We start from the raw sequence: 24,834 nt of genomic DNA, 5'->3' as shown, positions 1-24,834 counted from the left end.
ACCAACAGTTCTGCCAGTGGAAAAAAGTTTCTCCTTATTCATTCTAAGAAAACCCTTCATTATTTGAAATGCCTCTATTGAATCTCCCCTTAACTTCTCCGCTCCAAGGAGAATAATCCCAGCTTCTCCAATCTCTTCACGTAACTGAAGTCCCTCATTCCTGGTATGATTCTAATAAATCTCACCGTAACCTATCCAAGGCCTTGACATTCATCCTAAAGTGTCAGCATGGCTCAGCGGGGAGCATTCTTACCTCAGAGTCTGATGATTATGGACTCAAGCCCCACTCCAGAGGCTTGAGCACAACACCATGCTGACACTCCAGTGCAGTATTGAGGGAGTGCTACACTGTTGGAGGTGGGTCTTTCAGATCAGATGTTTAACTGGGGCCCTGTTTGCTCTCTCAGGTGGATGCAAAATATCTCATGGCGTTATTCTGAAGAACAGAAGGGGAGTTATCCCCAATGTCCTGGCCAATATTTATTCCTCACCTCAACACCACAGAAACAGGTGATCTGCTCCTTCGCACATTGCTGTTTGTGAGACTTTGCTATGTGAATTTGGCTGCCAGGTTTCCTACATTATAACAGTGACTACACTTCAAAAGGTACTTCATTGGCTGGAAAGCACTTTAAGATGTCCAGCAGTTGTGAAAGGCACTATATAAATGCAAGTTTTTTTTCTTTCTTTAGTGTATGGCCTAGAATTGACCGCAAAACTCCAGTTGAGGTCTAATGTGAGTTTTATAAAGGTTGAGCATTACTTCCTTCCTTTTGTAATATATGCCTCTAATTCAAAAGCAAAAGACCCCTTATGATTTTTTAACAGCCTTATCGGCTTGTCCTTCCACCTTCAAACATTTTCATACGTAAACCCCCAGGTCGCTCCACTCCTGCACCCCCTTTAAATTACCATTTTGTTTATAAGGGGGACTACTCCCATTTTTAAAAAAAAGGAATAGTTATTTTGAAATAAAAACAAGAAATGCTGGAAATACTCAGCAGGTCTGGCAGCATCTGTGGAAAGAGAAGCAGAGTTAACATTTCGGGTCAGTGACCCTTCTTCGGAACTGTGATAGTTAATAGTTATTTTGAGTTCAGTTAGTATTTGTACAACACATCTTCAGGATATCCCAGATGCAATAAACAAAAGAACAGGAGTCAGTTGTTCAGCCCCTTGAACCTGATCAGCCATTCAACAAGATCATGGCTGTATCTGCACCTCAGACCCATTCACCCACCTTTGCTCCATATCCCTTGATACCCTTACCCTAATGAATTACTTTTGAAGGGCAGGCACTATTGTTAAATGGACAGAGTCAGTGATGAATTTGTGCATAGCAAGATCTAACATTCCAACTCACTGAGTTCATTCTGCATTCCAAGACTTGAATAGATAATGTACCCAAACACTTCTGTGTAATACTGAGGAAGTCTTGCTGCATTGGAGGTTGCGATAATTTCTTCAGATTGGCTATGAGCCAGGTATGGAGCTATAACCTATAAAGGCCATGGAGATTGCCTGGGAATGAGGCCAGGAGGTGGCTATGTAAGTAAAAGGCACTTAAGTGTAGCATGCAAATATGTACCAGTTTATACAAAGTAGTGTAAGAGGCATCAACGCAGCATCCAACAGTACAAGAGAGGCACTGCGCAGAAGCCAACTTTGTAAGAGGAGATCTATAAACCCAACAGAGCAACCTCTGTGTTGATAACAGCAGTGCCAGCACTGAGCCTAACTAATATGCCATGACAAATGTATACCAAGCACGTGCCACTCCTTGCTGGGAACTTCTAGGCAATTCCTTCCCCCACTAGACTGAGGCGACACTGCAACACAAGGCATTCAGACAGAAGGACACAGAGACATGGAACTACTAGCTACTGGGGAAACACATGACCAAAACAAAACATAAAACTCATGTGGGGAACTGTAGAATAATTCTCTTCCAGTTACCCATGCCAACCTTTGGTATTGAGGGGAGACATGGAAATGCTTGCTGCAGCTTTCCAAATGGCACGACCCATGCACAGATGTGTAAAAACACCCACATGTAAAGTGCAACATGATTCGCATTTTTATTATGAGGTCTTTCCAGCTCTGAATGGACCCCATCAGAAAGAAAAAGGGGATGAAATTGGTCTTTGACGATCATGCTAAGCAGGAGATAGCGAGCAGGCCGCCCATTTTACACCCCAGCTCAATTTTCATTTCCACTGAAGTCCCAAAACACTTCACAAACAATGGATTGCTTTCAAGTGTAATCACTCCTGTTACGTAGGGAAAGGTAGTGGCTATTTTTGCCCACAGCAAGAACCCACGAACAGCAAAGAAATTAACAACACACGAACGTACTGGTACAATTTGGATCTTTTTCTTCTATTACCCGAATTTTGATGCACTTCAAATTTGATTTGCTATGCATGCACCCCTCAGCCCACTCCACCCCACACCAGTAAATGCAGAGGAACTCAAAAGACCTTGTTGGCTGATGGCCTCTGCATTAAAACTATCAGCAGCAGTGCGCCTTAAATCAGAGCAATACTCCCATTTAAACTGTATCTGAAAACAAAAAACATCTGCCGGGGCAGAAGATGAAACTCTTTGGGAGTCTCCTTTTAACAGCCCCATACAGCAGATCTGCTCCAGTTACTGATAAAGATTAATGCAGGCACTGAGGCCTTCCCCGCTATGTTTAAATCAAAAATGACTGTTGAGGAATCGCCCCCTTAACCAGTTACATTTCTGCCAGTACTAACAGCAGCACATACAGTAAAAGCAGAGAATCTGTAAAACCATTACCTTCTTTGCTGCCCTCATCTTGAACAGCGTTAGAACTGTCAGCGGGTCTATCTATCAAGGCAACTAGACAGTGCTCAGAAAATGCATGAGTACGGAGGGGCCAGCTGTCTCGTCTCTTTTTCACGTGTTCTCTCCTCCCTCCTTGCTCTCTCTCTCTCTCTCTAAATTCCAGTTCACAAAAACACACAGAGTCCCGAACACACCGACTCCATCCACTGCACCGCACTGTTTATTTCGCTCTTTCTCTTTCAGAGATGGTGCAAAAAGACTAATCATTCAACCTCCAAGTTATCTCCCGAATCCTGAATCACTGCAACGTGGAAAAAAAAATGACCCTAACCTCACTTTCCTGCTTGTTTTCCTGCCCACCAGCCTGCTCTGAGAGGAGAAGGAGCACAATATCAGAGAGGTTGTCCATTGTTTTATCCCATTCGCATTTTACTGCTGTTTTGTAAACTGCATGGATCTATTTCTTTATCTGAACTCTTTCTGGCATTTACACAGGCTCCTGATTAACAAGCTTCTAAAAGGTCTTGCAATCTCACAAGCCCTTCGTTTCAGTCAGTTCTTGCTTGACTCTTTGTTTCACCTTTTGCCATGGAGCGATCTTTGATTCCTAGCAGCTCGTCTTTTCGATGTTGCCGTGGCTACCTTAATGCCTGCCAACATATAGCAGTCTGATTCACAGCCACGTCTACAACAACAGCAACAACCTGCACTTGTATAGTGCCATTAATATTGTAAAACACCCCAAAGTCTACGGAAGCACAAGATTTAAGGGGGCAATCCCAACATCCTATTCCCCTTCCCAAAGCTCTTGGGATATCTAATCCTCTGCTATTATTTTCTATTTGAGCTGGGATCTGTTCCACAGCTGATCAGTTTCGTCCCAGTACCTCCCTGACAGTAAGTGCCCTCAGACGATTCCTCAATGTATCCTGTTTGCCTATATAACGTCAGCTGTGGTTCAGTGTGTATTTCTCTCTCGCCTGAAGATCATGGGTTCAAGTCCCACTCCAGTGATTTAAGTACATAATTAAGGCTGACACTTCCAGTGCAATACTGACAGAGTACTGCACTGTCAGAGGTGCAATCTTTCAGATGAAACGTTAAACCGATGTGCCAGTCTGTCCTCCCAGGAGGACATAGAAGATTCCATGGCACTATTTTGAAGATCAGCAGGAAAGTTCTCCCTGGAGTCCTGGCGAATATTTCGCCCTCAACACTAAAAAACAGATTAATTGGTTACTATCTCATTGCTGCTTGTGGGATCTTGCTGTGCACAAATTGGCTGATGTGTCTCCTACATTACAACAATAACTACACTTTAAAAATCTACTTCATTGTCTGTAAAGAGCTTTGGGATGTTCTGAGTTTGTGAAAGTTTACCTTGAATTCTTCAGTTATAACAAATGTGACTGCACTTCAAATTCATTGTTGCTATAGAAATGCTATGGGATAGTCAAAAATCTCCCTTTCTTTTTCTAGCCCAGAGGCACAGAAGCCAAGGGAAATAAATGCTGGCCTTGTCAGTGATTCGCACATCCATGAACAAATAACAATTGCTATGGCTTATCACCATTCAGGCTAAAGATAGTCAATTCTGTGCAAACAAGGACTCAAACCTATCATACTCACTCACACCAGTGGCCTCCAGCAACAACAACAAAAAGGAGCAAATTGCATTTATATAGCGCCTCTAACACAGGAAAACATTCCAAAGCTTTTCACAGGAGCGTTATTCAACAAGATTTGACACCGAGTCACATGAGAAGATATCAGGTCAGGTGACCATAAATTTGGTCAAAGAGGGAGATTTTAATGACGTGACTTAAATAGGAGAGAGAGGTAGAAAGGTTTAAGGAAGGAATTCCAGTGCCCTTTGCTCAAATTAATTTACATACTGAGTTACTGAGGTTATATGGCGCCCACAGTTTTTCATAAGAACATAAGAAAAAGGAGTAGTTCTAGGCCACTCGCCCCTCGAGCCTGCTCCGCCATTTGATAAGATCATGGTTGATCTGGTTGTGGTCTCAACTCCTCTGAAGAAGGAATTTTCCTCCACACAAGATCAGGGGGCAGGTTGTTCAACCTTGCCCGTCTAAGAGTGAAGTCCAAAGTACGGAAAGTCCTCATCAGAGAACTCCTCTTTGCTGACGATGCTGCTTTAACATCTCACACTGAAGAATGCCTGCAGAGTCTCATCGACAGGTTTGCGTCTGCCTGCAATGAATTTGGCCTAACCATCAGCCTCAAGAAAACGAACATCATGGGGCAGGATGTCAGAAATGCTCCATCCATCAATATTGGCGACCACGCTCTGGAAGTGGTTCAAGAGTTCACCTACCTAGGCTCAACTATCACCAGTAACCTGTCTCTAGATGCAGAAATCAACAAGCGCATGGGTAAGGCTTCCACTGCTATGTCCAGACTGGCCAAGAGAGTGTGGGAAAATGGCGCACTGACACGGAACACAAAAGTCCGAGTGTATCAGGCCTGTGTCCTCAGTACCTTGCTCTACGGCAGCGAGGCCTGGACAACGTATGCCAGCCAAGAGCGACGTCTCAATTCATTCCATCTTCGCTGCCTTCGGAGAATACTTGGCATCAGGTGGCAGGACTATATCTCCAACACAGAAGTCCTTGAAGCGGCCAACACCCCCAGCTTATACACACTACTGAGTCAGCGGCGCTTGAGATGGCTTGGCCATGTGAGCCGCATGGAAGATGGCAGGATCCCCAAAGACACATTGTACAGCGAGCTCGCCACTGGTATCAGACCCACCGGCCGTCCATGTCTCCGTTATAAAGACGTCTGCAAACGCGACATGAAATCGTGTGACATTGATCACAAGTCGTGGGAGTCAGTTGCCAGCATTCGCCAGAGCTGGCGGGCAGCCATAAAGACAGGGCTAAATTGTGGTGAGTCGAAGAGACTTAGTAGTTGGCAGGAAAAAAGACAGAGGCGCAAGGGGAGAGCCAACTGTGCAACAGCCCCAACAAACAAATTTCTCTGCAGCACCTGTGGAAGAGCCTGTCACTCCAGAATTGGCCTTTATAGCCACTCCAGGCGCTGCTTCACAAACCACTGACCACCTCCAGGCGCGTATCCATTGTCTCTCGAGATAAGGAGGCCCAAAAGAGAGAAAGATGGCGCCCACAGTTTTTCATAAGAACATAAGAAAAAGGAGTAGTTCTAGGCCACTCGCCCCTCGAGCCTGCTCCGCCATTTGATAAGATCATGGTTGATCTGGTTGTGGTCTCAACTCCATTTTCCTGCCTGACCCCCATAACCCTGACTCCCTTGCAGATCAAAAATCTGTCTAACTCAGCCTTTAATATATTCAATAACCCAGCTTCCACTGCTCGCTGGGACAGAGAATTCCAAAGATTAACAACCCTCTGAGAGAAGAAATTCCTCCTCAGTTCCATCTTAAATGGGAGACCCTTTATTCTGAAACTGCTCCCCCTCAATCTAGATTCCACAAGAGGAAACAGCCTGCCTGAAGCTATCCTGTCTTGTCCCCTCAGAATCTTACATGTTTCAATAAGATCACCTCTCATTCTTCTAAACTCCAATGAGCATTGGTCCAACCTTCTCAACATTTCCTCATAACACAACCCCTTTATTCCAGGAATCAACCTAGTGAATGCAGTATAAGGGTCTGAAAGGGTTAATCGAGAATGTGTAAAGAATACCTATCATGATGATGTAAGAGATCATGTGAGAGAGACTTGAAGCTAGATGCAGTGTGGCTTGTGGTGGAGTCACACAGACTAGTGCAAAGATGCAAATAGTTCTTATAATAAATATCAATATTCGAAACAACTCAGACTGAAGTATCTCTATGCTAGACTAAGTAAGGTGACAGCGTATCAAACCAAAATACAACAGCGAACCTTCTCTGAACTGCCTCCAATGCAAGTATATCCTTCCTTAAATAAGGAGACCAAAATTGCATGCATGACTCGAGGTGCAGTCTTTTACTCAACCTATGAATGTTGGGATAGTTCCACTGCCATAGCAAAAGAAGGCAGCATAAAGACTCGCCAGTCTTCCTTTCAACAAAAAAAAACACCAATCTGGGTTTACCAGCGGAGCTGTGGGAATGCGATCTTTGTGTAGACAGGAGTGATGTTGCTGAATTCAGGTGAGTCAGTTGACTTGGCAGCAATGATGCATTTTGGATTTCTGCCAAGCCCAGCTTTAGGATGCAGAGCAATTTAATGACAAGCTTAGTTTCCTCCAAAGAATGAACTTCTATTTATATAACACCTTTCACATCCTCAGGACACCCCCAAAGCATCAGGTCTCTGCCACGCCCATGCAACACAAATTCCCTTCACGTGAGCCACCCTGACACAACTTCATTAACTACTTCACTCTTTTTTCTTTCTACCTTTAAACAAATGAAAGACTTGCACTTGTATTGCATCTTTCAAGACGTCAGGATGCCCCAAAGCGCTTTACAGCCAAAAAATACCTTTGGAGTGTAGTCACTGTGGTAATGTAGCAAATATGGCAGCCAATTTGCACAGAACAAGGTCCACAAACAGCAAGGTGATAATGACCAAATTATCTTTGTTTTTAGTAATGTTGGTTGAGAGATAAATATTGGCCAGGGTACTGAAGAGAACTCCCCTGCTCGTCCTTGAAATAGTACCATGGGATTGTTTACATTCACCTGGGAGGGCAGATGGGTCCTCGGTTTAACCTCTGATTTGAAAGACAGCACCTCTGACAGTACGGCACTCCCTCAGTGCTGACTGTGAGCCTAGAATTTGTGCTCAGGGCTCTGCAGCAGAGTTTGAACCCAAAACCTTCTGACTCACGAGCAAGAGTGCGCACTCCACCATTTCCCTCCTCTCTCCCCCTTTCCTGTCACATGATCATGCCACTAATATAAAACATTGCCCCCACTGACTCCAGCTGCCAGCTTTCTGATAGTCAGCACACAAAGGTTTATGCCCACCCTTTTTTTTATATTCGTTCATGGGATGTGGGCGTTGCTGGCTAGGCCAGCATTTGTTGCCCATCCCTAACGGACCTTGAACTGAGTGGCTTGCTAGGACATTTAAAAGTCAACCACATTGCTGTGGATCTGGAATCACAAGTAGGCCAGACCAGGTAAGGATGGCAGATTTCCTTCCCTGAAGGACGTCAGTGAACCAGATGGGATTTTACAACAATCGACAATGTTTTTTTATCTAGATTTTATTAATTGAGTTCAAATTTCACCATCTACTGAGGTGGGATTCGAACTCGTGCCCAGAGCATTAGCCTGGGGTCTGGATTACTAGTCCAGTGACATTACCATCAAGCAATGGCCTCCCCTATGCAGGCAATGTGGTTTTCCCAGTCACTGGCATTGCCAGATCTTTCCCAGTTATGTGAATAAAGGTGGTCTATCATGATTTTGAAGTAACAACAACCTTGCATTTATTTAGCACCTTTAATGTCGGAAAAAGTCACAAGGCGATTCACAGGAGTGTTAGCAAAGAAAATTGGACACCAACACACAAAAGGAGTTATGAGGAGAGGTGACCAAAAGCTAGGTCAGAACAGTAGGTTTCCAGGAGTGTCTTCAGAGGAGAGAGCGGTTGAGAGCTGAGGAGGTTTAGGGAGGGAATTCCAGAGCTTAGGGCCTAGGCAGCTGAAGACATGGCCGCCAACAAATGATGAAAATCACGCTGTACAGGAAGACAGAACTGGCTGAGCGCAGGGATCTTGGAAGGTTGTGGAGCTGGAGGAGGTTACCGAGATAGGAAGAGCAAGGCCATGGAAGGATTTGAAAATATCACCAAACCGGGAGCAAGTTTAGGTCAGCGGGCAAAGGGATAATGGTTGAATGGGATGGTGCAAGTTTGGTCACGGGCAGCAGAGTTTGCAATGAGCTCTAGTTTATGGAGGGTGAAAGGTGGGAACCCGACCAGGAGAGCATTAGAATGGTCATGTTTAAAGTTAATAAACCCATGGGCAAGTGTGCATAATCATGCCAACCCCTGATTATCTGAGACAGCCACAAGCTCTACTTAAACATCATAGTTACAATTTGGAAGATTTTGTCTTCTCTTACCACAGAAAGCTGGCTCCAGGAGGACCTGATCGGTTTGAACTGCACAATTATTCTATCGTTCAGTTTCTGCCCTTCTGTTTGCACATTCTGATCTGAATCCTCATCGGAATCTCCATTATTCAGTGTCAGAGCCTTTTCCTTATAGTTCTGATAAAGAACCGCATTTTCTGTAATTAAATAAACAATCCTTTGTAAATAGAAAGACTTGCATTTCTATAGCACTTTTCACAACTTCAGGATGCTCCCAAAGCACTTAACAGCCAACAAAGTACTTTTTGAAGTGTAGTCACTGTTGTAATTGCGCATAACAAAGCAGGCCCACAAACAACAAGGTGATAATGACGAAATATTCTGTTTTCCTGATGCTGGTTGAAGAATAAATATTGGCCAGAACACCAGGGATAATCCCCTGCACTTCAAAATAGTGCCATGGGATCTTTACGTCTACCAAAGAGGGCAGACTGTTTAACGTCTCATCCAAAAGACAGCACTGTACTGTATCAGCCTCGATTATCTGCTCAAACCTCTAGAGGGGGATTTAAATCCACAACCTTCTGACTCAGAGGTGAAATGCTACCCAACCGAGCTACACTCTTGAATCACTCTACATTAATGCCATTGTGCCTTCCACCTCTGGGGACCCTCCAACGTCCGATGCATGACTAGAGTGAAGAAGATACTATTTCCCATCAAGATATAGCCCTGGGAATTATTGTTGCCATTCCCTGCTTTGATAGCCAGAAAAGTTTGTCTGGCATTTCCACTGTCCGTTATCTCTTTGGAGGTATTAACTCATTTAAAGCAAAAGGTTTAGCACCATGGAAACGCATGAGCTAGTCTCAACTATACAGTTGCCAACTCTAGTTGAATCCATTCCTGGAGATTTTATGACAAACCTCCTGCCTCCAACTAGCACCTCCCCCCACACTCCTGCCATGGATCACCTGACATCTCCAGCCCCAGAGTGCCCCGCCTTCCCACAGTGAATTGGAAATCTAAAGGACTCTGATTGGCTGATTCCAGACTGGAAGCCAAACAACCTTTTTTCCTATCTCCAATATTTCAGAGCTAATAAACAGAAGTGTTCAAAGAAAACTAAACGCACCATTTGTTTTACTGCCCGTATGATTTTTCTCCAAGGTTTTACTTGCAGCAGTGCACTGGCGATTAATCTTCAACTCCTGGAGACTCCAGACCAATCCTGGAAGGTTGACAACCCTACTCCACTGGTATTGGAGCTATGATTTTCCAGGTGAATATGTCGACGGCAGGCAGCAGAAAAGTACATGCCAATTCGGCCCATTAGAAAAGGGAATGAAGGCAACCAGGATAGACAATACGATCAAGTATTCCATAGTTCATGTAGGATGGATTCTGTAGCACTGGGATGACGAAGGAACGGAGCAATGGGAACGGGGGAATTTTATTTGATAACCTTTTCAGTTGTGCAACTGGAGAGATTTTCCTCAGGAAAATTAAATGGGTGAGGTAAGGTGCGTAATAGGATGAACAGGAATTGGCCATTGAACTCTCCAGCCTGTGCTCCACCATTCAAGATGATCGTGGCTGCTCTATAACTTATACATAATGATGTAGTGGAAGTGGGCCGATAGGCCAAATTGCCTCTGTTAATTCTATGCTTTCTTATGTTGTCCATGGTAACATGCTTGGGTGAGGATTATGTCAGCCACCAACATATTGGGAAGCGGACCTAAGGGATTGCGAAGTAGCCACACTAACCTGGTCAATCCCTGCTTGAATGAACTTTATCCATATTAATATTAAAAGAAAACTTCTATGTTTTAGTGGGTATTTTCAGAGCTGAGCCATACAGATCCTGAGGTTGGCCCCAAGTGTCTGAACAATTCACTGATATCTGCCAAGGCATTAGTTGACATTCTACAGTTGACTCAATAGTCCTGAATTAGTGAAGGGAAAATTAAGCAGGATTCCTGCTAATGATCACTATCCATTATGGAGGTACAGTCACGCAAGTTAAACGAGGACGAGATCAGGCACAGGTTTGATGCCACATGGGGTGGAAACGTTTGCCAATTGTCCTTATAAGGTATAGCCTCTTGGATGAGCTATCAGAAACCAAGGTCTTGAGGGCAAAAACTGAAGAAATAAACTCAATAGCCTCTTTTTCACGAATGCTTCACCGATGCCTTGGAGAGGGTGCGGAGAAGATACTAGAATCATACCAGGGATGAGGGATTTCATTATGTGGAGACACTACAGAAACTGAGATTGTTGTCCTTACAGCAGAGAAGGTTAAGAGATTCAACAGAGGTGTTGGAAATTACGATTGGTTTTTGATAAGAATAAATAAGGAGAAACTGTTTCCACTGGCAGGAAAATTAAGAGCAAAAGAACATTAGAAATAGGAACTGGGAAGACCGTTCGGTGCTTTGAACCTGTTCCGCCAATCAATACGATCATGGCTGATCTACCGCAACTCCACTTTGCTGCCTTCTCCCCATATCCTTGATTCCCTGAGCAATCAAAAATCTGTCTATCTCAGCCTTGAATATAATCAACAACGGAGGAAACAGAAGCCTCTGGGGTAGATAATGCCAAAGATTCACAACCCTATGAGTGATTGGTAACCAGTGGATACAGATTTAAGATCACTGGCAAAAGAACCAGGGACGAAATGAAAATTCTTTAACGCAGGGTGAGTTCCACAATCTGAAATGCACTGCCTGAAAGGGCACTGGAAGCAGATTCAATAGTAAATGTCAAAAGGTATAATTACCTGAAAAGGAAACATTTAAGCATTTGCTGGGCCACAGGATAAAAGCAGATGCAGGGGGGGCATGAGGCAGGAGTGGGACTAATTGCATAGCTCTTTACAAGAGCTGCCACAGGCATAATGGGCTGAATGGACTCCTGTGCTGTAAGATTCTATGTCTGTTCGTCAGCAACAGCAAACAGTGTAAATAATCAGTGAATGACAAAGGGCTGTGCTGTCTTGAAGAGGGAGCTATTTGCTTTAAACCCAGCACTGATGAAATGATAAGAAATGAATTGATGGTTGGCACCAGAATTGGAGGTGTGCCCAGTGTACTTACTACATAACAATTACATGGATCGTTAAGGTTCTTATTGAACCAGAAGGTAATTCTGGAGAGAACAGAGTGTGCCGAACTTCTGGACTCGACCTAGATAGGCATCACTTAGAGTAAACCATTGACCAAGTTTTGCCTTTCATAAAGAGCGGAACTTCTCCTTTAAAACAGTCACTCCTTCCAAAATAAGTCAACACCAAATCTTTCTTTTTGCTTGGAGAAGCAAAATGAGGCACAAGAGTCATGTCAGTGCTATCACGACTGCATCACCTTGAAGTGAGGTGTCGATACATTTTGAAACTATGCCACTTAGTTTCATTTCATCTCGGTGAACTTGCTGCTGTGTACCATTCCAAAGCAACAATTCATCTCATTGAAACACCCTTCATACAAACACATGAAACAAAGGAACTCAAGAGCATAGCAATAGGAGGAGGCTATTCAGCCCTTTGAGCCCGTGCTGCCATTCAATTAGATCGCGGCTGACCTGCGCCTCAATCCCATCAATCCGCCTTGATCCTGTAACCCTTAATACCCTTACCTAAAAAAAAAACTTTCACTCTCAGTCCTCAGGTTTTCAAATGACACCCAGCCTAATTAGCTTTTAGGGGTGGGGGAGATAGGTCCACTTTTCCATCACCCTTTGTGTAAAGAACTCTTCCTGATATCACCCTCGAACCATCCGATTCTAATTTTACAGATTTTTCCCTCTTTGTTCTGGACTCCTCTAGCAGAGGGAAAAGATAGATTCTCTCTATCTAACCTATCAAATTCTTTAACTACATTAAACATTTGATTAGTAGCAGTCTACCAGAACAAGCAAAGCCTGATAAGCACAAATCCATTGGCAGTACTCGCAGCAAATGGGCTGATACGGGGGGAGGGGGGAGTTTGGGTGAGGGGAAGGGGTGGATATTATAAACTGCACCACTCATGTGGGTCTTTTGCTGGAGCTGATCTCCTGCCCGTCCACTTTTAGGACTTGTCTAATTTTTAATCCCATTGAAATTAATAGAAATTACATTCAGAGGTGTTTGATAACAGGCGGGTGATCCATATCCACCGGATTACTGCCCAGGTAGGTGAAGTTAAAAATTGGTCCCATGCAAATTGGCGGCAAGCTTGGAAAGCGTTATGTGCAATGTATCTAGGGACGCTTTACGTGAATTTGCATTTGTACTGCATGCCATCACATCCTCAAGTCATTTCCTGCTGGCTTTTCTTGTTTCTCTTGCTTTTATTCCAATGATTTCCTTCCGAAGTGTAGTCACTACCGTTCCAACTAAATGAATGCGCAGCTAGCATGGAATCATATAGCACAGGAGGAGGCCATTCAGCCCACTGTGCCTGAGCTGCTTCTTTGAACTATCCTATTAGTCCCATTTCCCACCTTGCTCTTTCCAGCCAACATGACTAACAAAACCCAGACTATCTGGCCATTATCACATTCCTGTTTGTGGGATCTTGCTATGCACAAATTGGCTACTGCATTTACCCCACTGCAACAGTGACTACACTTCAAAAGTAAATAATTGGCTGTAAGGCACTTTGGAATATCCTGAGGTTTTGAAAGGTGCTATATAAATGCAAGTCTTTTTTTATATTTACAAACACTTTTAAAGTATTTAAAAGCAAGACTTTTTAAATCTGCTGGCAAATTTCTCCTCAGCTTCTCTTTCTTTGAGGCACAGGCTACGCTGTTACGTAAGGGAGGCAGATGTTCGGCAATGAAGTTGTCATAGGGGTACTGTTGTTATAGTGAAAGCTTTTGGAAAGGAATTTGCAAGCAATTCCCCCCCACTCCACCACCCCCCCCCCCTCACCCCACCCCCACCAATCCCCTGCCGACATGGTAAATCAATTTGGATCGGTTCCTGCAAAATAAATTGTAAGTCCTTCATTAATCTGCTGCAGTTCGGTAAATGAACAACTCGTCCCTTCACAAATGTAAATAGATCACGGAGCGAGCAACTCCTTACCTTTACTGCCCATCCACTAAAATGACTGGGTTCCGGCAATGAGAGCCAAAAACCCGTAAAATCTAAGCAAAATATTAGGTACATCCTGAGGTCAATTAGATCAGCTAATTAATAGGTACATCCTGAGGTCAATTCGACTGTAGCTAAATCATAGGTACATCCTGAGGTCAGTAGCAGTTCACCTGGCGATGTGACGCTTCAAAGCCTGGAGCGATGTTGATAAACTGAAATGCATAAGATGAGCAAATAAGAACAGAAAGTGCTGGAAACACACAGCAGGTCAGGCAGCATCTGTGGAGAGAGAAGCAGAGTTAACGTTTCAGGTCTGTGAGCTCTCACCAGAACCTGAATCAGTTCTGATAAAAGGTCACTGACCTGAGACGTTAACTCTGCTTCTCTCTCCACAGACGCTGACAGACCTGTTGAGTGTTTCCAGCACTTTCTGTTTTTATTTCAGATTTCCAGCATCCGCAGTATTTTGCTTTTAAAATTAGCAAATGTTGGTGTGAAACCATGTTCAGGCCAACAGTTCTCTTGAGGAGTTTCACGTCAACTTTTTCCAACAGAGCTGGCTTGGGAAGAACATCAAAAGGAGAAGAGGGAAAATTACCTTTTATGCTCTTTCCTCAAGGGACTTTTGGCCTAAACACTGTTTCACATCCTCATGTGCTAAATTTATGGATTTATGTTTGTCAACAGCCTGCCATGAAGTGAGTTCAAGTGACTGCTTCACACTGGCTCCTGCAGAAGTACTACTATTCTCTATGAAAGTCAGGTTCACATTGTGAGCAGTCACTTCACACGTGTCACCCTATTCTCAGTCACAAACCGTTCTCTTGGATTTCTACCACAATGAATCTCGCGTCATTAATTCAGAAAATTCAATACAAGGAGTGAATCCAACAGTTACCTTCGCCATCGAACGGTCCCTGGCTTGGCAGCTGCTTCTTCTCATACTCCTTTCCGCAGAAGAAGAGAAAAATAAAAACGAGTTAGTGCTTGTATTAACCTTTCTGCCAGTAACAGTTCACTACACTTCGGAGAAAGCATTCTCTGAGGGACAGACAGTGAGAAGGAGGGGCAGGAAGAAAGGCAAATGCACAAAGAGCGCAGCATGGAGGAAAAGAAAGAGCCTCCATTTATATAGCACCTTTCCACAATCTCAGGATGTCCCAACCCAATGAAATACTGTGCAACGAATGCTCTATACTATAATGTGAGAAATGCAGCAGCAAGCTCTCACAAACAGCAATGTGATGAAGACCAGATAATCTATTTTTATAATGATGGTGGTCAAGGGCCAAATCTTGGCCAAGCCGCCAGAGAGAACTCCCCTTTTCTTCTTCGAAATAGTGCCAAGGGATCATTTACATCCACCCAAGAGGGCCAACAGAACATCAGTTAAATATCTCACCAGCATCTCAGTCAGTGCAGCATTCTGTTGGTACTACACTAGGGGTGTCAGCCTAGACTACATGCTCAAGTACCCAGACTGGGACTTGAACTCACAACCAGAGACCTATCGTTGAGCCATGACTGACACGTAAGGAAGGAAAAAAAGGGAGAGAATGGGAAGGAAGAGCTTCAGGAGGTTAATGACACTGAGGAAGGACAGTGGTGACAAATATATTACCTAGTTATACTGGCAGATGTCCCATGTCAATGCTTAAGAGGAGTGGTGACAATGGGATACTCTCAACATCATCAGCACAGACTGGCAGCAATGAGAGAACCAGTGTGCAGGAGAGCCATGTATGGGTGGAAAGTATGGTTGCCAACTCTATTTGGATGTATTCCTGGAGATTTCATCATATGACCCCTTGTTGCCAACAGCCCCACCTCATGCTCTCACCACTGATCACCTGACATGCCCGTCCACACTGTGCCCCAGTTCCCTCATAGAGTCATAGAGTCATACAGCTCAGAAACAGGACCTTCGGCCCATCGTGTCTGTGCCAGCCATCAAGCACCTACCTATTCTAATCCCATTTTCGAGCACTTGGCCCGTAGCCTTGTATGCTATGGCGTTTCAAGTGCTCATCGTCGCACAGTATTTCATTGGCTTGGGACATCCTGAGATTCTTAAATGTTGTGAGGGTTCCTGCCTCTACCACCTCTTCAGGCAGTGTGTTCCAGATTCCAACCACCCTCTGGATGAAATTTTTTTTCCTCAAATCCCCTCTAAACCTCCTGCCCCTTATCTTAAATCTATGACCCCTGGTTATTGACCCCTCCACTAAGGGAAAAAGTTTCTTCCTATCTAATCTATCTATGCCCCTCATAGTTTTGTATACCTCAATCATGTCCCCCCTCAGCCTTCTCTGCTCTAAGGAAAACAACCCTAGCCTATCCAGTCTCTCTTCATAGCTGAAATGCTCCAGCCCAGGCAACATCCTGGTAAATCTCCTCTGCACGCTCTCCAGTGCAATCACATCCTTCCTATAGTGTGGTGCCCAGAACTGTACACAGTACTCTAGCTGTGGCCTAACTAACATTTTATACAGCTCCATCATAACCTCCCTGCTCTTATATTCTATGCCTCGGCTAATAAAGGCAAGTATCCCATATGCCTTCCTAGCCTCCTTATCTACCTGTGCTGCTGCCTTCAGTGATCTACGGACAAGTACACCAAGGTCCCTCTGACCTTCTGTACTTCCTAGGGTCCTACCAGCCATTGTATATTCCCTTGCCATGTTAGTCCTCTCAAAATGCATCACCTCACACTTCTCAGGATTAAATTCCATTTGCCACTGCTCTGCTCATCTTACCAGCCCATCTATATCGTCCTGTAATCTAAGGCTTTCCTCCTCACTAGTTACGACACCACCAATTTTTGTGTCATCTGCGAATTACTGATCATACCTACTATATTCACATCTAAATCATGAATGTACACTACAAACAGCAAGAGTCCCAGCACTGATCCCTGTGGTACACCACTGGTCACAGGCTTCCACTCGTAGAAACAACCCTCGTACATCACCCTCCGCCTCCTGCCACTAAGCCAATTTTGGATCCAGTTTGCCAAATTGCCCTGGATCCCATGGGCTCTTACCTTCTTAACCAATCTCCATGCGGGACCTTACCAAAAGCATTACTGAAGTCCATGTAGACTACATCAACTGCTTTACCATCATCTACACATCTAGTCAACTCCTCGAAAAATTCAATCAAGTTAGTTAGACAAGATCTCCCCCTGACAAAGCCATGCTGACTATCCCTGATTAATCCCTGCCTCTCCAAGTAGAGATTAATCCTGTCCCTCAGAATTTTTTCCAATAGTTTCCCAACCACTGATGTTAGACTCACCAGCCTGTAATTACCTGGTTTATCCTTGCTACCCTTCTTGAGTAATGATACCACATTCGCTGTCCTGCATTCCTCTGGTACCTCTCCTGCGGCCACAGAGGATTTGAAAATTTGTGTCAGAGCCCCTGCTATCTCCTCCCTTGCCTCACATAACAGCCTGAGATACATTTCATCTGGGCCTGGGGATTTATCCACTTTTAAGCCCGTTAAAACAGCTAATACTTCCTCCCTTTCAATACTAATATGTTCAAGTATATCACAATCCCCCTCCCTGATCTCTACACCTACATCGTCCTTCTCCATAGTGAACACAGATGAAAAGTAATCATTTAAAACCTCACCTATATCCTCCGGCTCCACACATAGATTGCCACTTTGGTCTCTAATGGGCCCTACTCTTTCCCTGCTTATCCTCTTGCCCTTAATATACTTATAAAATGCCGTAGGATTTTCCTTCATCTTGTCCGCCAGTGTTTTTTCATGTCCCCTCTTCGCTCTCCTAATTACTTAAGTACCCCCCCTACACTTTCTATATTCCTCTAAGGCCTCCGTTGTTTTCAGTGCTCTGAATCTGCCATGCGCCTTCTTTTTTTTCCTGATCCATTCCTCTATATCGCTTGACATCCAGGGTTCCCTGGATTTGTTGGTCCTATCCTTCAGCATTACGGGAACATGTTGGCTCTGAACTCTCACTATTTCCTCTTTGAATGACTGCCACTGGTCTGATGTAGACTTTCCTACAAGTCGCTGCTCCCAGTTCACTTTGGCCTGATCCTGTTTTATCAAATTGAAATCGGCCTTCCCCCATTCAGCACCTTCATTTCCGGTCCATCTTTATCCTTTTCCATAACTACCTTAAATCGTACAGAGTTATGGTCACTATCCCCGAATTGCTCCCCCACTGCCACTTCTACCACTTGTCCCGCTTCAATCCCCAGGATTAGGTCCAGTACCGCCCCTTTTCTTGTAAGACTTTCTACGCAAAAAGCTCTCCTGTATGCATTTTAAGAATTCCGCCCCCACAGCCAATGGGAAAGCGAGTAGACTCTTCATCACCAGTTTGGATGATTGTTGACTGACAGTCAAACCATACCCCAGGCCAATATTTTATAACTATTAAACAGAAGTGTTCAAAGAGATTTTTTTTTTAAACTATTTTTGTAAATGCCTTGTATGATTTTTCTCCTGGATTTTGCTGATAGCAGTGACCTGGAGATTGGTCTTTAACTCCTGAAGACTCCAGGGCAGTTCTGGAGGGTTGGCTACATTAGGCCGAGAGGCTGAGAAGCAGGAAGGGGGAAAGCAATGGAGAGGGAAAAGCAGCACGGAGGGGCACAGAGTTAGTTCCATAGCAAAGGGTGAAGTCTGGAAACAAGATGAGGAGACATGGTCAAACCTGCCTTATTGAAGAATGTAAAATGTACTGGATAACTGTCAGGGACACTTTCCTCGCGTATTGTGTATGGAATAAAAATGGAGCAAATGTTTTATAAACTATTGGCAAGCTTTGTATTAGATTGCTGAATTCATTTTTATATCTTTATTGCGTTATACACGTTTGTAAGGGGATATAGTATGGTGCTTATAGTTGGGTGTTGACTATTTGGAGCAATCAGAAAAGCATGACTTTTTTTTTTACAGCACTTGCACATTAAAATGTGATATCCAACCAAATGCAAGATCTTGAAGTAGTTTCCAAAACCAAAGGAAAGACAGATAAGGCAAAAAATAAAACAAAAAGACTGACATATGCAGAAAGATAGAAAGAGAGACAGATAGAGCAATAAACAAATAAATAGATGCATAGGCAGATCCAGAGACAGAGAGAAATCTGAATGGATAGGGAAATAGGAAGAGCAATGTTGTGTTGATATTCTGTTGATCTTGCTCAGTGCTATGTCAGTTTGTGTGTCAGACATGATACCCAAGGTATGCTGTGTCACATATGATAATGAATGGAAAAATGGAATTGAAGTGCAGATCAGCCATGATCTAACTGAATGCAAACAGGCTCAAGGGGCTGAATGGCCTCTTCCAGTTCCTATATTCCTAAGTGAGCTTTAACCCTTTTATTTCACTCTGGCTATTTCTGGAGCACTTACTGATGTTCCACAGTCTCTAATAGAAAAACAGGTAAGTAGACAAAGACTGCACACCCTCGGACTGTTCATAACAAGTTATCTTTATTCTTTCCCATAACTACCTTAAATTTTACAGAGTTATGGTCACAATCCCTGAATTGCTCCCCCACTGACACTTCGACCACTTGTAGGGTGGCACAGTGGCGCAGTGGTTAGCACCACAGCCTCACAGCTCCAGGGACCCAGGTTCGATTCTGCCTGTGTGGAGTTTGCAAGTTCTCCCTGTGACCACGTGGGTTTTCGTCGGGTGCTCCGGTTTCCTCCCACAGCCAAAGACTTGCAGGTTGATAGGTAAATTGGCCATTGTAAATTGCCCCTAGTGTAGGCAGGTGGTAGGGAATATGTGATAACTGTAGGGTTAGTATAAATGGGTGGTTCTTGGTCGGCACAGACTCGGTGGGCCGAAGGGCCTGTTTCAGTGCTGTATTTCTAAATAAAATAACACAATAACTATTGTCCTCCTTCCAATACCAAACTGGAAACATTTCCATTATTTAGCCAATTCCATCGATACCACATTTACCCTCTTTATACTGTAACACAATTTTAAATTAACTCGCAGTTAGAATCATAGAATGCTTTACAGCACTGAAGGAGGCCATTCAGCCCATCGTGTCCAAGCCGGCTCTCTGCAAGAGCAACTCACCTCATCCCACTCCCCCACCTTTTCTCCGTAGCCCTGCAAATTTTCTCTCAATATAATTATCCACAATTAAATCTGCCTCCACCACACTCTCAGGCAGTGCATTCCAGATCCTAATCACTCGCTGCATTAAAGAGTGTTTCCTCATGTTGCCATTGCTTCTTTTACCATTCACCTTAAATCAGTGTCCTCTGGTTGTCAATCCTTCTGTGAACCGGAACAGTTTCTCCCTCACTACTCCATCCAGACCCCTCTAGATTTTGAACACATCTATCAAATCTCTGCTTAATCTTCCCCAAGGAGAACAGCCCCAGCTTCTCTAATCTATCCACATAACTGAAGTTCCTCATTCCTGGATCCATTCTCATGAATGTTTCCTGCACCTTATCTACTGCCTTCACATCCTTCCTAAAGTGTGGCGCCCAGCACTGGACACAGTACTCCAGTTGAGGCCGAACCAGTGTTGTATACAGGTTTATCATAACTTCCTTGCTTTTGCACATTATTTATAAAGCCCAGGATCCCAAATGTTTGATTAATGGTTTTCCCAACCTGCCCTGCCACCTTTAATGATTTGTGCACATATACCCCCAAGGTCCCTCTGCTCCTTTAGAATTGCACCTTTATTTTATATTGCCTCTCCTCATTCTTCCTACCAAAATGAGTCACTTCACACTTTCCAGCATTAAATTGCATCTGTCATGTGTCCGCTCATTCCACCAGCCTGTGTATGTCCCATCGAAGTTTATCACTATCCTCCTCACAGTTCACAGTTAGTACAGGGGAGCAGAGGGGAGGCTCCGTTTAAGCAGGCAGTGCCAAACTCCACCCTGCTGGGCCATATGAGGCAGCTGTGAACTCTGCCTGCCTGCAACCAGAGCCTCAGTGGCCAATCCGATACTAACAGGAGCCATTCAGCTGTGCTATGAGTCACCGCTTGCCATTGGAAGGACCCAGCAACACCCCTCCTCCTGAAGAAGCTTCAGTGCCTCCCATCCGCATCACCACCAGTGCTGGGCTGGCCACATAGGGAAGTGAATGTCGCAACACACGGTGGGATTAGCTGCAGGATAGAAGGAAGTCAACTGGCCCATCATGCCTGTGTCAGCTCTCATTAGTCCCACTCACCTTGCTAATTCCCCAAATCTTTTCCCCCTTCAAGTATGCATCTCCCACTCTTTCATGCAGTGCATTCCAGATTATCATCCTCAGTTCAGTGCGTTAGATACTTACTGCCATTGCGCAATCAACCTCTTCTGTTAATCTTAGTCAGTGCTCAGTCAGTTTGACATGAAACCCCAGGTATGCCATGTCACACGTGATAAATGAAGCAACAGGAAATTGGAACGGAGGTGCAGATCAGCCATGATCTGATGGAATGGTGGAACAGACTCGAGGGGCTGAATGGCCTCCTCCTGTCCCCATGTTACTACATCAGCTTTAACCCTCTTTATTTCAGGGAATAGTAGCATTGTGCTAATATTACTGTACGAGTAATCCAGAGGCCCAGACTAATGCTCCGAAGACATGATTTCAAATCCCTCCAAAGCAGCTGGGGAATTTAACTTCAATTAATTAATTAATTAAACTGGAATAAAATGCTAGTCTCATTAATAACAATCATGAATCTACCGGATTGTCATAAAAAAAACCATCTGGTTCACTAATGTCCTTTAGGGGAGGAAATTTACTGTCCTCACCTGGTTTGGCCTACATTTGATTCCAGACCCACAGCAATGTGGTTGACTCTTAACTGCCCTCTATGTGGCCAAGCAAGCCACTCAATTGTATCAAACCACGACAGAAAGGAGCACTGTGGGTTAAAGGCCTGCTCAAGTCACCAAATAAACCCGACCCTAACCCGACGGAACCACATCGGACCCGAGCCCGACCCTGCCTGAGTCCCTCTATTTTCCCCCCGCACCCGACCCAAGCCCGACCCAACCACCGCAATGTTCCCTTTACTTACCTTCCGGCTCCCAATCTTCAGGAAGCTGCAGCATGAGCGTGATGACGTCATAGAGACGCTCACTGCGCAGCCTCAGAGTTTCCCTGCTTGACGTCCCGGACTCGCAGCTCAGATAAGTTTTTAACTTTTAACACTTACCTGCAATTCTTGCTGACCTGGACCCGGCACGACCCGGACACGGCCTGACCGGGACCCGGACCGACCTGGACTCGGCCCGACTCGAACCCGAGCCCGAAGGCCGGACCCGGAAGAGCAGCCCAACCCGACCCAAACCCGACACATGTCGTCAGGTCCCGTCAGGTTCGGGTCGGGTAGCAGGCCTTCACTGTGGGTGTACCTACACCATATGGATTACAGCAGTTGACGAAGGCGGCTCACCGCCACCTCCTCAAGAGCTGTGGCCTGGCCAGCGATGCTCACATCCCATGAACGAATAAAAGAAAACTCACTCACTGATGTAGCACAGGCACTGATTAAAAACCAAACCCCTCTCTACAACTGCAGGTTCATTTTGTATGACCCTGAAAGGCATAAAAGCTAATACTGAGGGATTTTTTTTCTTTCAATACAGCTTCTCGCTTCAAATAAACATATTTTAATAAAAAGTCTCTTTCAAAATTGACAGCAAAAATAAAAATGATTCCAGTCGTCAATCCAGTGATAAATATTCATGTCCTGCTACAGCTTCGCTGAGATTGAGGATGCCTCTTGACCATTCGGCATAGGCTGCTGAATCCGATTGATTTTAGCAAATGTCAAGCAAAGTGAAAAGTCAATGTGGAGAGCCTAGAGAAGCTGGGATTGTTCTCATTACAGCAAAGAAGGTTAATGGAAGATTTAATAGAGGTGCTCAAAACTGAGTGAGTAATTAAGGAGAAACTGTTTCCATTGACAGGAGGGTCAGTAACCAGAGGGCACAGATTGAAGATAATTGGCAAAATCATCAGAGGAGGGATGAGGACAATTTTTCTACGCAGCGAGCTATTGTGATCTGAAACACATGGGTTATGGAAGCAAGATCAATAATAACTTTCAAAAGGGAATTGGATAAATACTTAAAAGGAAAAAAATTGCAGGACTGTGGGGAAAGAGCAAAGGAAGTGGGACTAATTGGATTCTTCTTTCAAAGAGCTGGCATAAGCACGACAGGCTGTCTGGCATCCTCTGTGCTGTATTATTCTAAAGATCAATATCGCGAAGCAAAACGTGATTCAGCAGGAGTGCAACGCAAAGAATTGGGTGCTCCCAATTTTCAGACAATTCACAAAAATCAGGAGGATCCCGAAGTGGGAAATCTAACTCCGCTTCCCAATTCTGCCTTCTGTTTGAGAAAGGAGTAAAGTTTCGTAAAAATTGCTCTCTGAAGTAAAAATAAAATGCCATGGGATACCCCTGGTGATTCTAGTGTAGCAGAGAGACATACTGAGAAGGTCAATCCCAGTATTAATCCGGTTGTTCATTGTAAGAGTTAACACAGATGTTAACAGATTGTGCTGTGAGTCACAACTCAGTGGTTCTGACTCTTGACTCGGGGTCACCATGCTGTGGGTTCAAGTCCCACTCCAGGGACTTGGGCACCTAATCCAGGCTGACATCCCCGGTGCAGTACTGAGGGAGTGCCGAAAATGCTAAACCGAGGCCTCGTCTCCCCGTCAGGTGGCCGCAAAAGATCTCGTGGCATTATTTCAAAGAAGAGCAGGTGAGTTATCCCCGGTGTCCTGGACAATATTAACTGCACATTATCTCATTCTTGTTTCTGGGAGCTTGCTGTGCTCAAAAATTGGCTGCCATGTTTCCTTTACTACAACACTTCAAAAAGTACTTAATTGGCTGGGAAGTACTTTGGGACATCCCAAGGTGATGAAAGGCGCTATATTAATGCACGTTTGTGTTTCCTCCTAACGCTAGCACAAACACTGCTCAACTACTTGACCTCAGTCCAAACAGGAGTAGGGACAATGGTCGATCACAGCGAAGCCTCGCAAAGAGAATAAAAAACAGGCAGGGTTTCCATTCTTAACCATGATTCAGTGACCCATGCTGACGAGCGGTGCGTGCAAGTGACCTTTGCTATTTTGTCATGGGGAACAATTGCAAGTGATCCTGTTCTCACCCAATTACAGATACAGATTATCTGGTCATCATCTCAATACTGTTTGTGGGAGCTTGCTGTGCACAAATTGGCTGCCGCATTTCCTACATTTCAACATAAACTACACGTCAAAAGTATTTCATGAGCCATAAAGTGCTTTGGGATGACCTCAGATCGTGAAAGGTGTGATAGAGATGCGAGTTCCTTCTTAGCTCAGGCCCGATCTGCATCACAACTGCATTTTCCCACCTTTGTTCCACATCCCTCGATGCCCTTGGCAAGTAAGAATAAACTGCACTCCACCTGACTTGGGAAGCCGACATAAGAACATGAGAAATAACACTGTGTGTAAAGAATGAAAGTGTTCATGAACTGACTTTATCAGCCATCAAAAACACATGTATGCGTGTAAACAAAGCCAGATTTCTTTCATGACTTCGTTAAAGAATCTTATTACTTTAATGAGTGCTGCTGAATGCGAGTTAAACGGATGGGCTGTGGCTTTTACAAGTTGAAGGATCCCAGGGAGCTGGCAGTGAGCACTCCCTCCACCCCTTGGCACTTTGCCCAGTAAAGTGTTCACAGCGTAGCACACTCAAAGCAGGCATTTTGCCGAGGCAACGCCAGCTCCTCACAACATCTTTGAGACTGCAGCTTGTGCCAAATTCAAACTCCCGTGCTCAGTCGTGCCAGGCCAGTGTGGGAAACCTGTGCTCCTGCCACATTTTTGGCTCAACTTCCTGCAGTAGTAT

The 24,834-nt window shown here is 44.4% G+C and overlaps 1 protein-coding gene across 7 annotated transcripts in view; it reads right to left on the bottom strand.

The window, feature by feature from the left end:
* The window catches only part of LOC137375453 (rho guanine nucleotide exchange factor 26-like), a 225,825-nt gene that overhangs the window by 179,753 nt on the left and 21,238 nt on the right, over nt 1-24,834 (bottom strand). For all 7 annotated transcript variants that reach the window (XM_068042725.1, XM_068042727.1, XM_068042726.1 and 4 more), the window contains exons 3-4: nt 14,839-14,887; nt 8,879-9,045 (exon numbers count right to left, since the gene is read on the bottom strand). In XM_068042725.1, coding sequence (XP_067898826.1) covers nt 8,879-9,045; nt 14,839-14,887 — 216 coding nt within the window. The remainder of the gene's footprint in view (nt 1-8,878; nt 9,046-14,838; nt 14,888-24,834) is intronic.

The sequence above is a fragment of the Heterodontus francisci genome, chromosome 11 (assembly GCF_036365525.1).
Source record: "Heterodontus francisci isolate sHetFra1 chromosome 11, sHetFra1.hap1, whole genome shotgun sequence".
Classification (NCBI taxonomy): domain Eukaryota; kingdom Metazoa; phylum Chordata; class Chondrichthyes; order Heterodontiformes; family Heterodontidae; genus Heterodontus; species Heterodontus francisci.
This window is presented reverse-complemented; position numbering and strand designations above follow the sequence as displayed.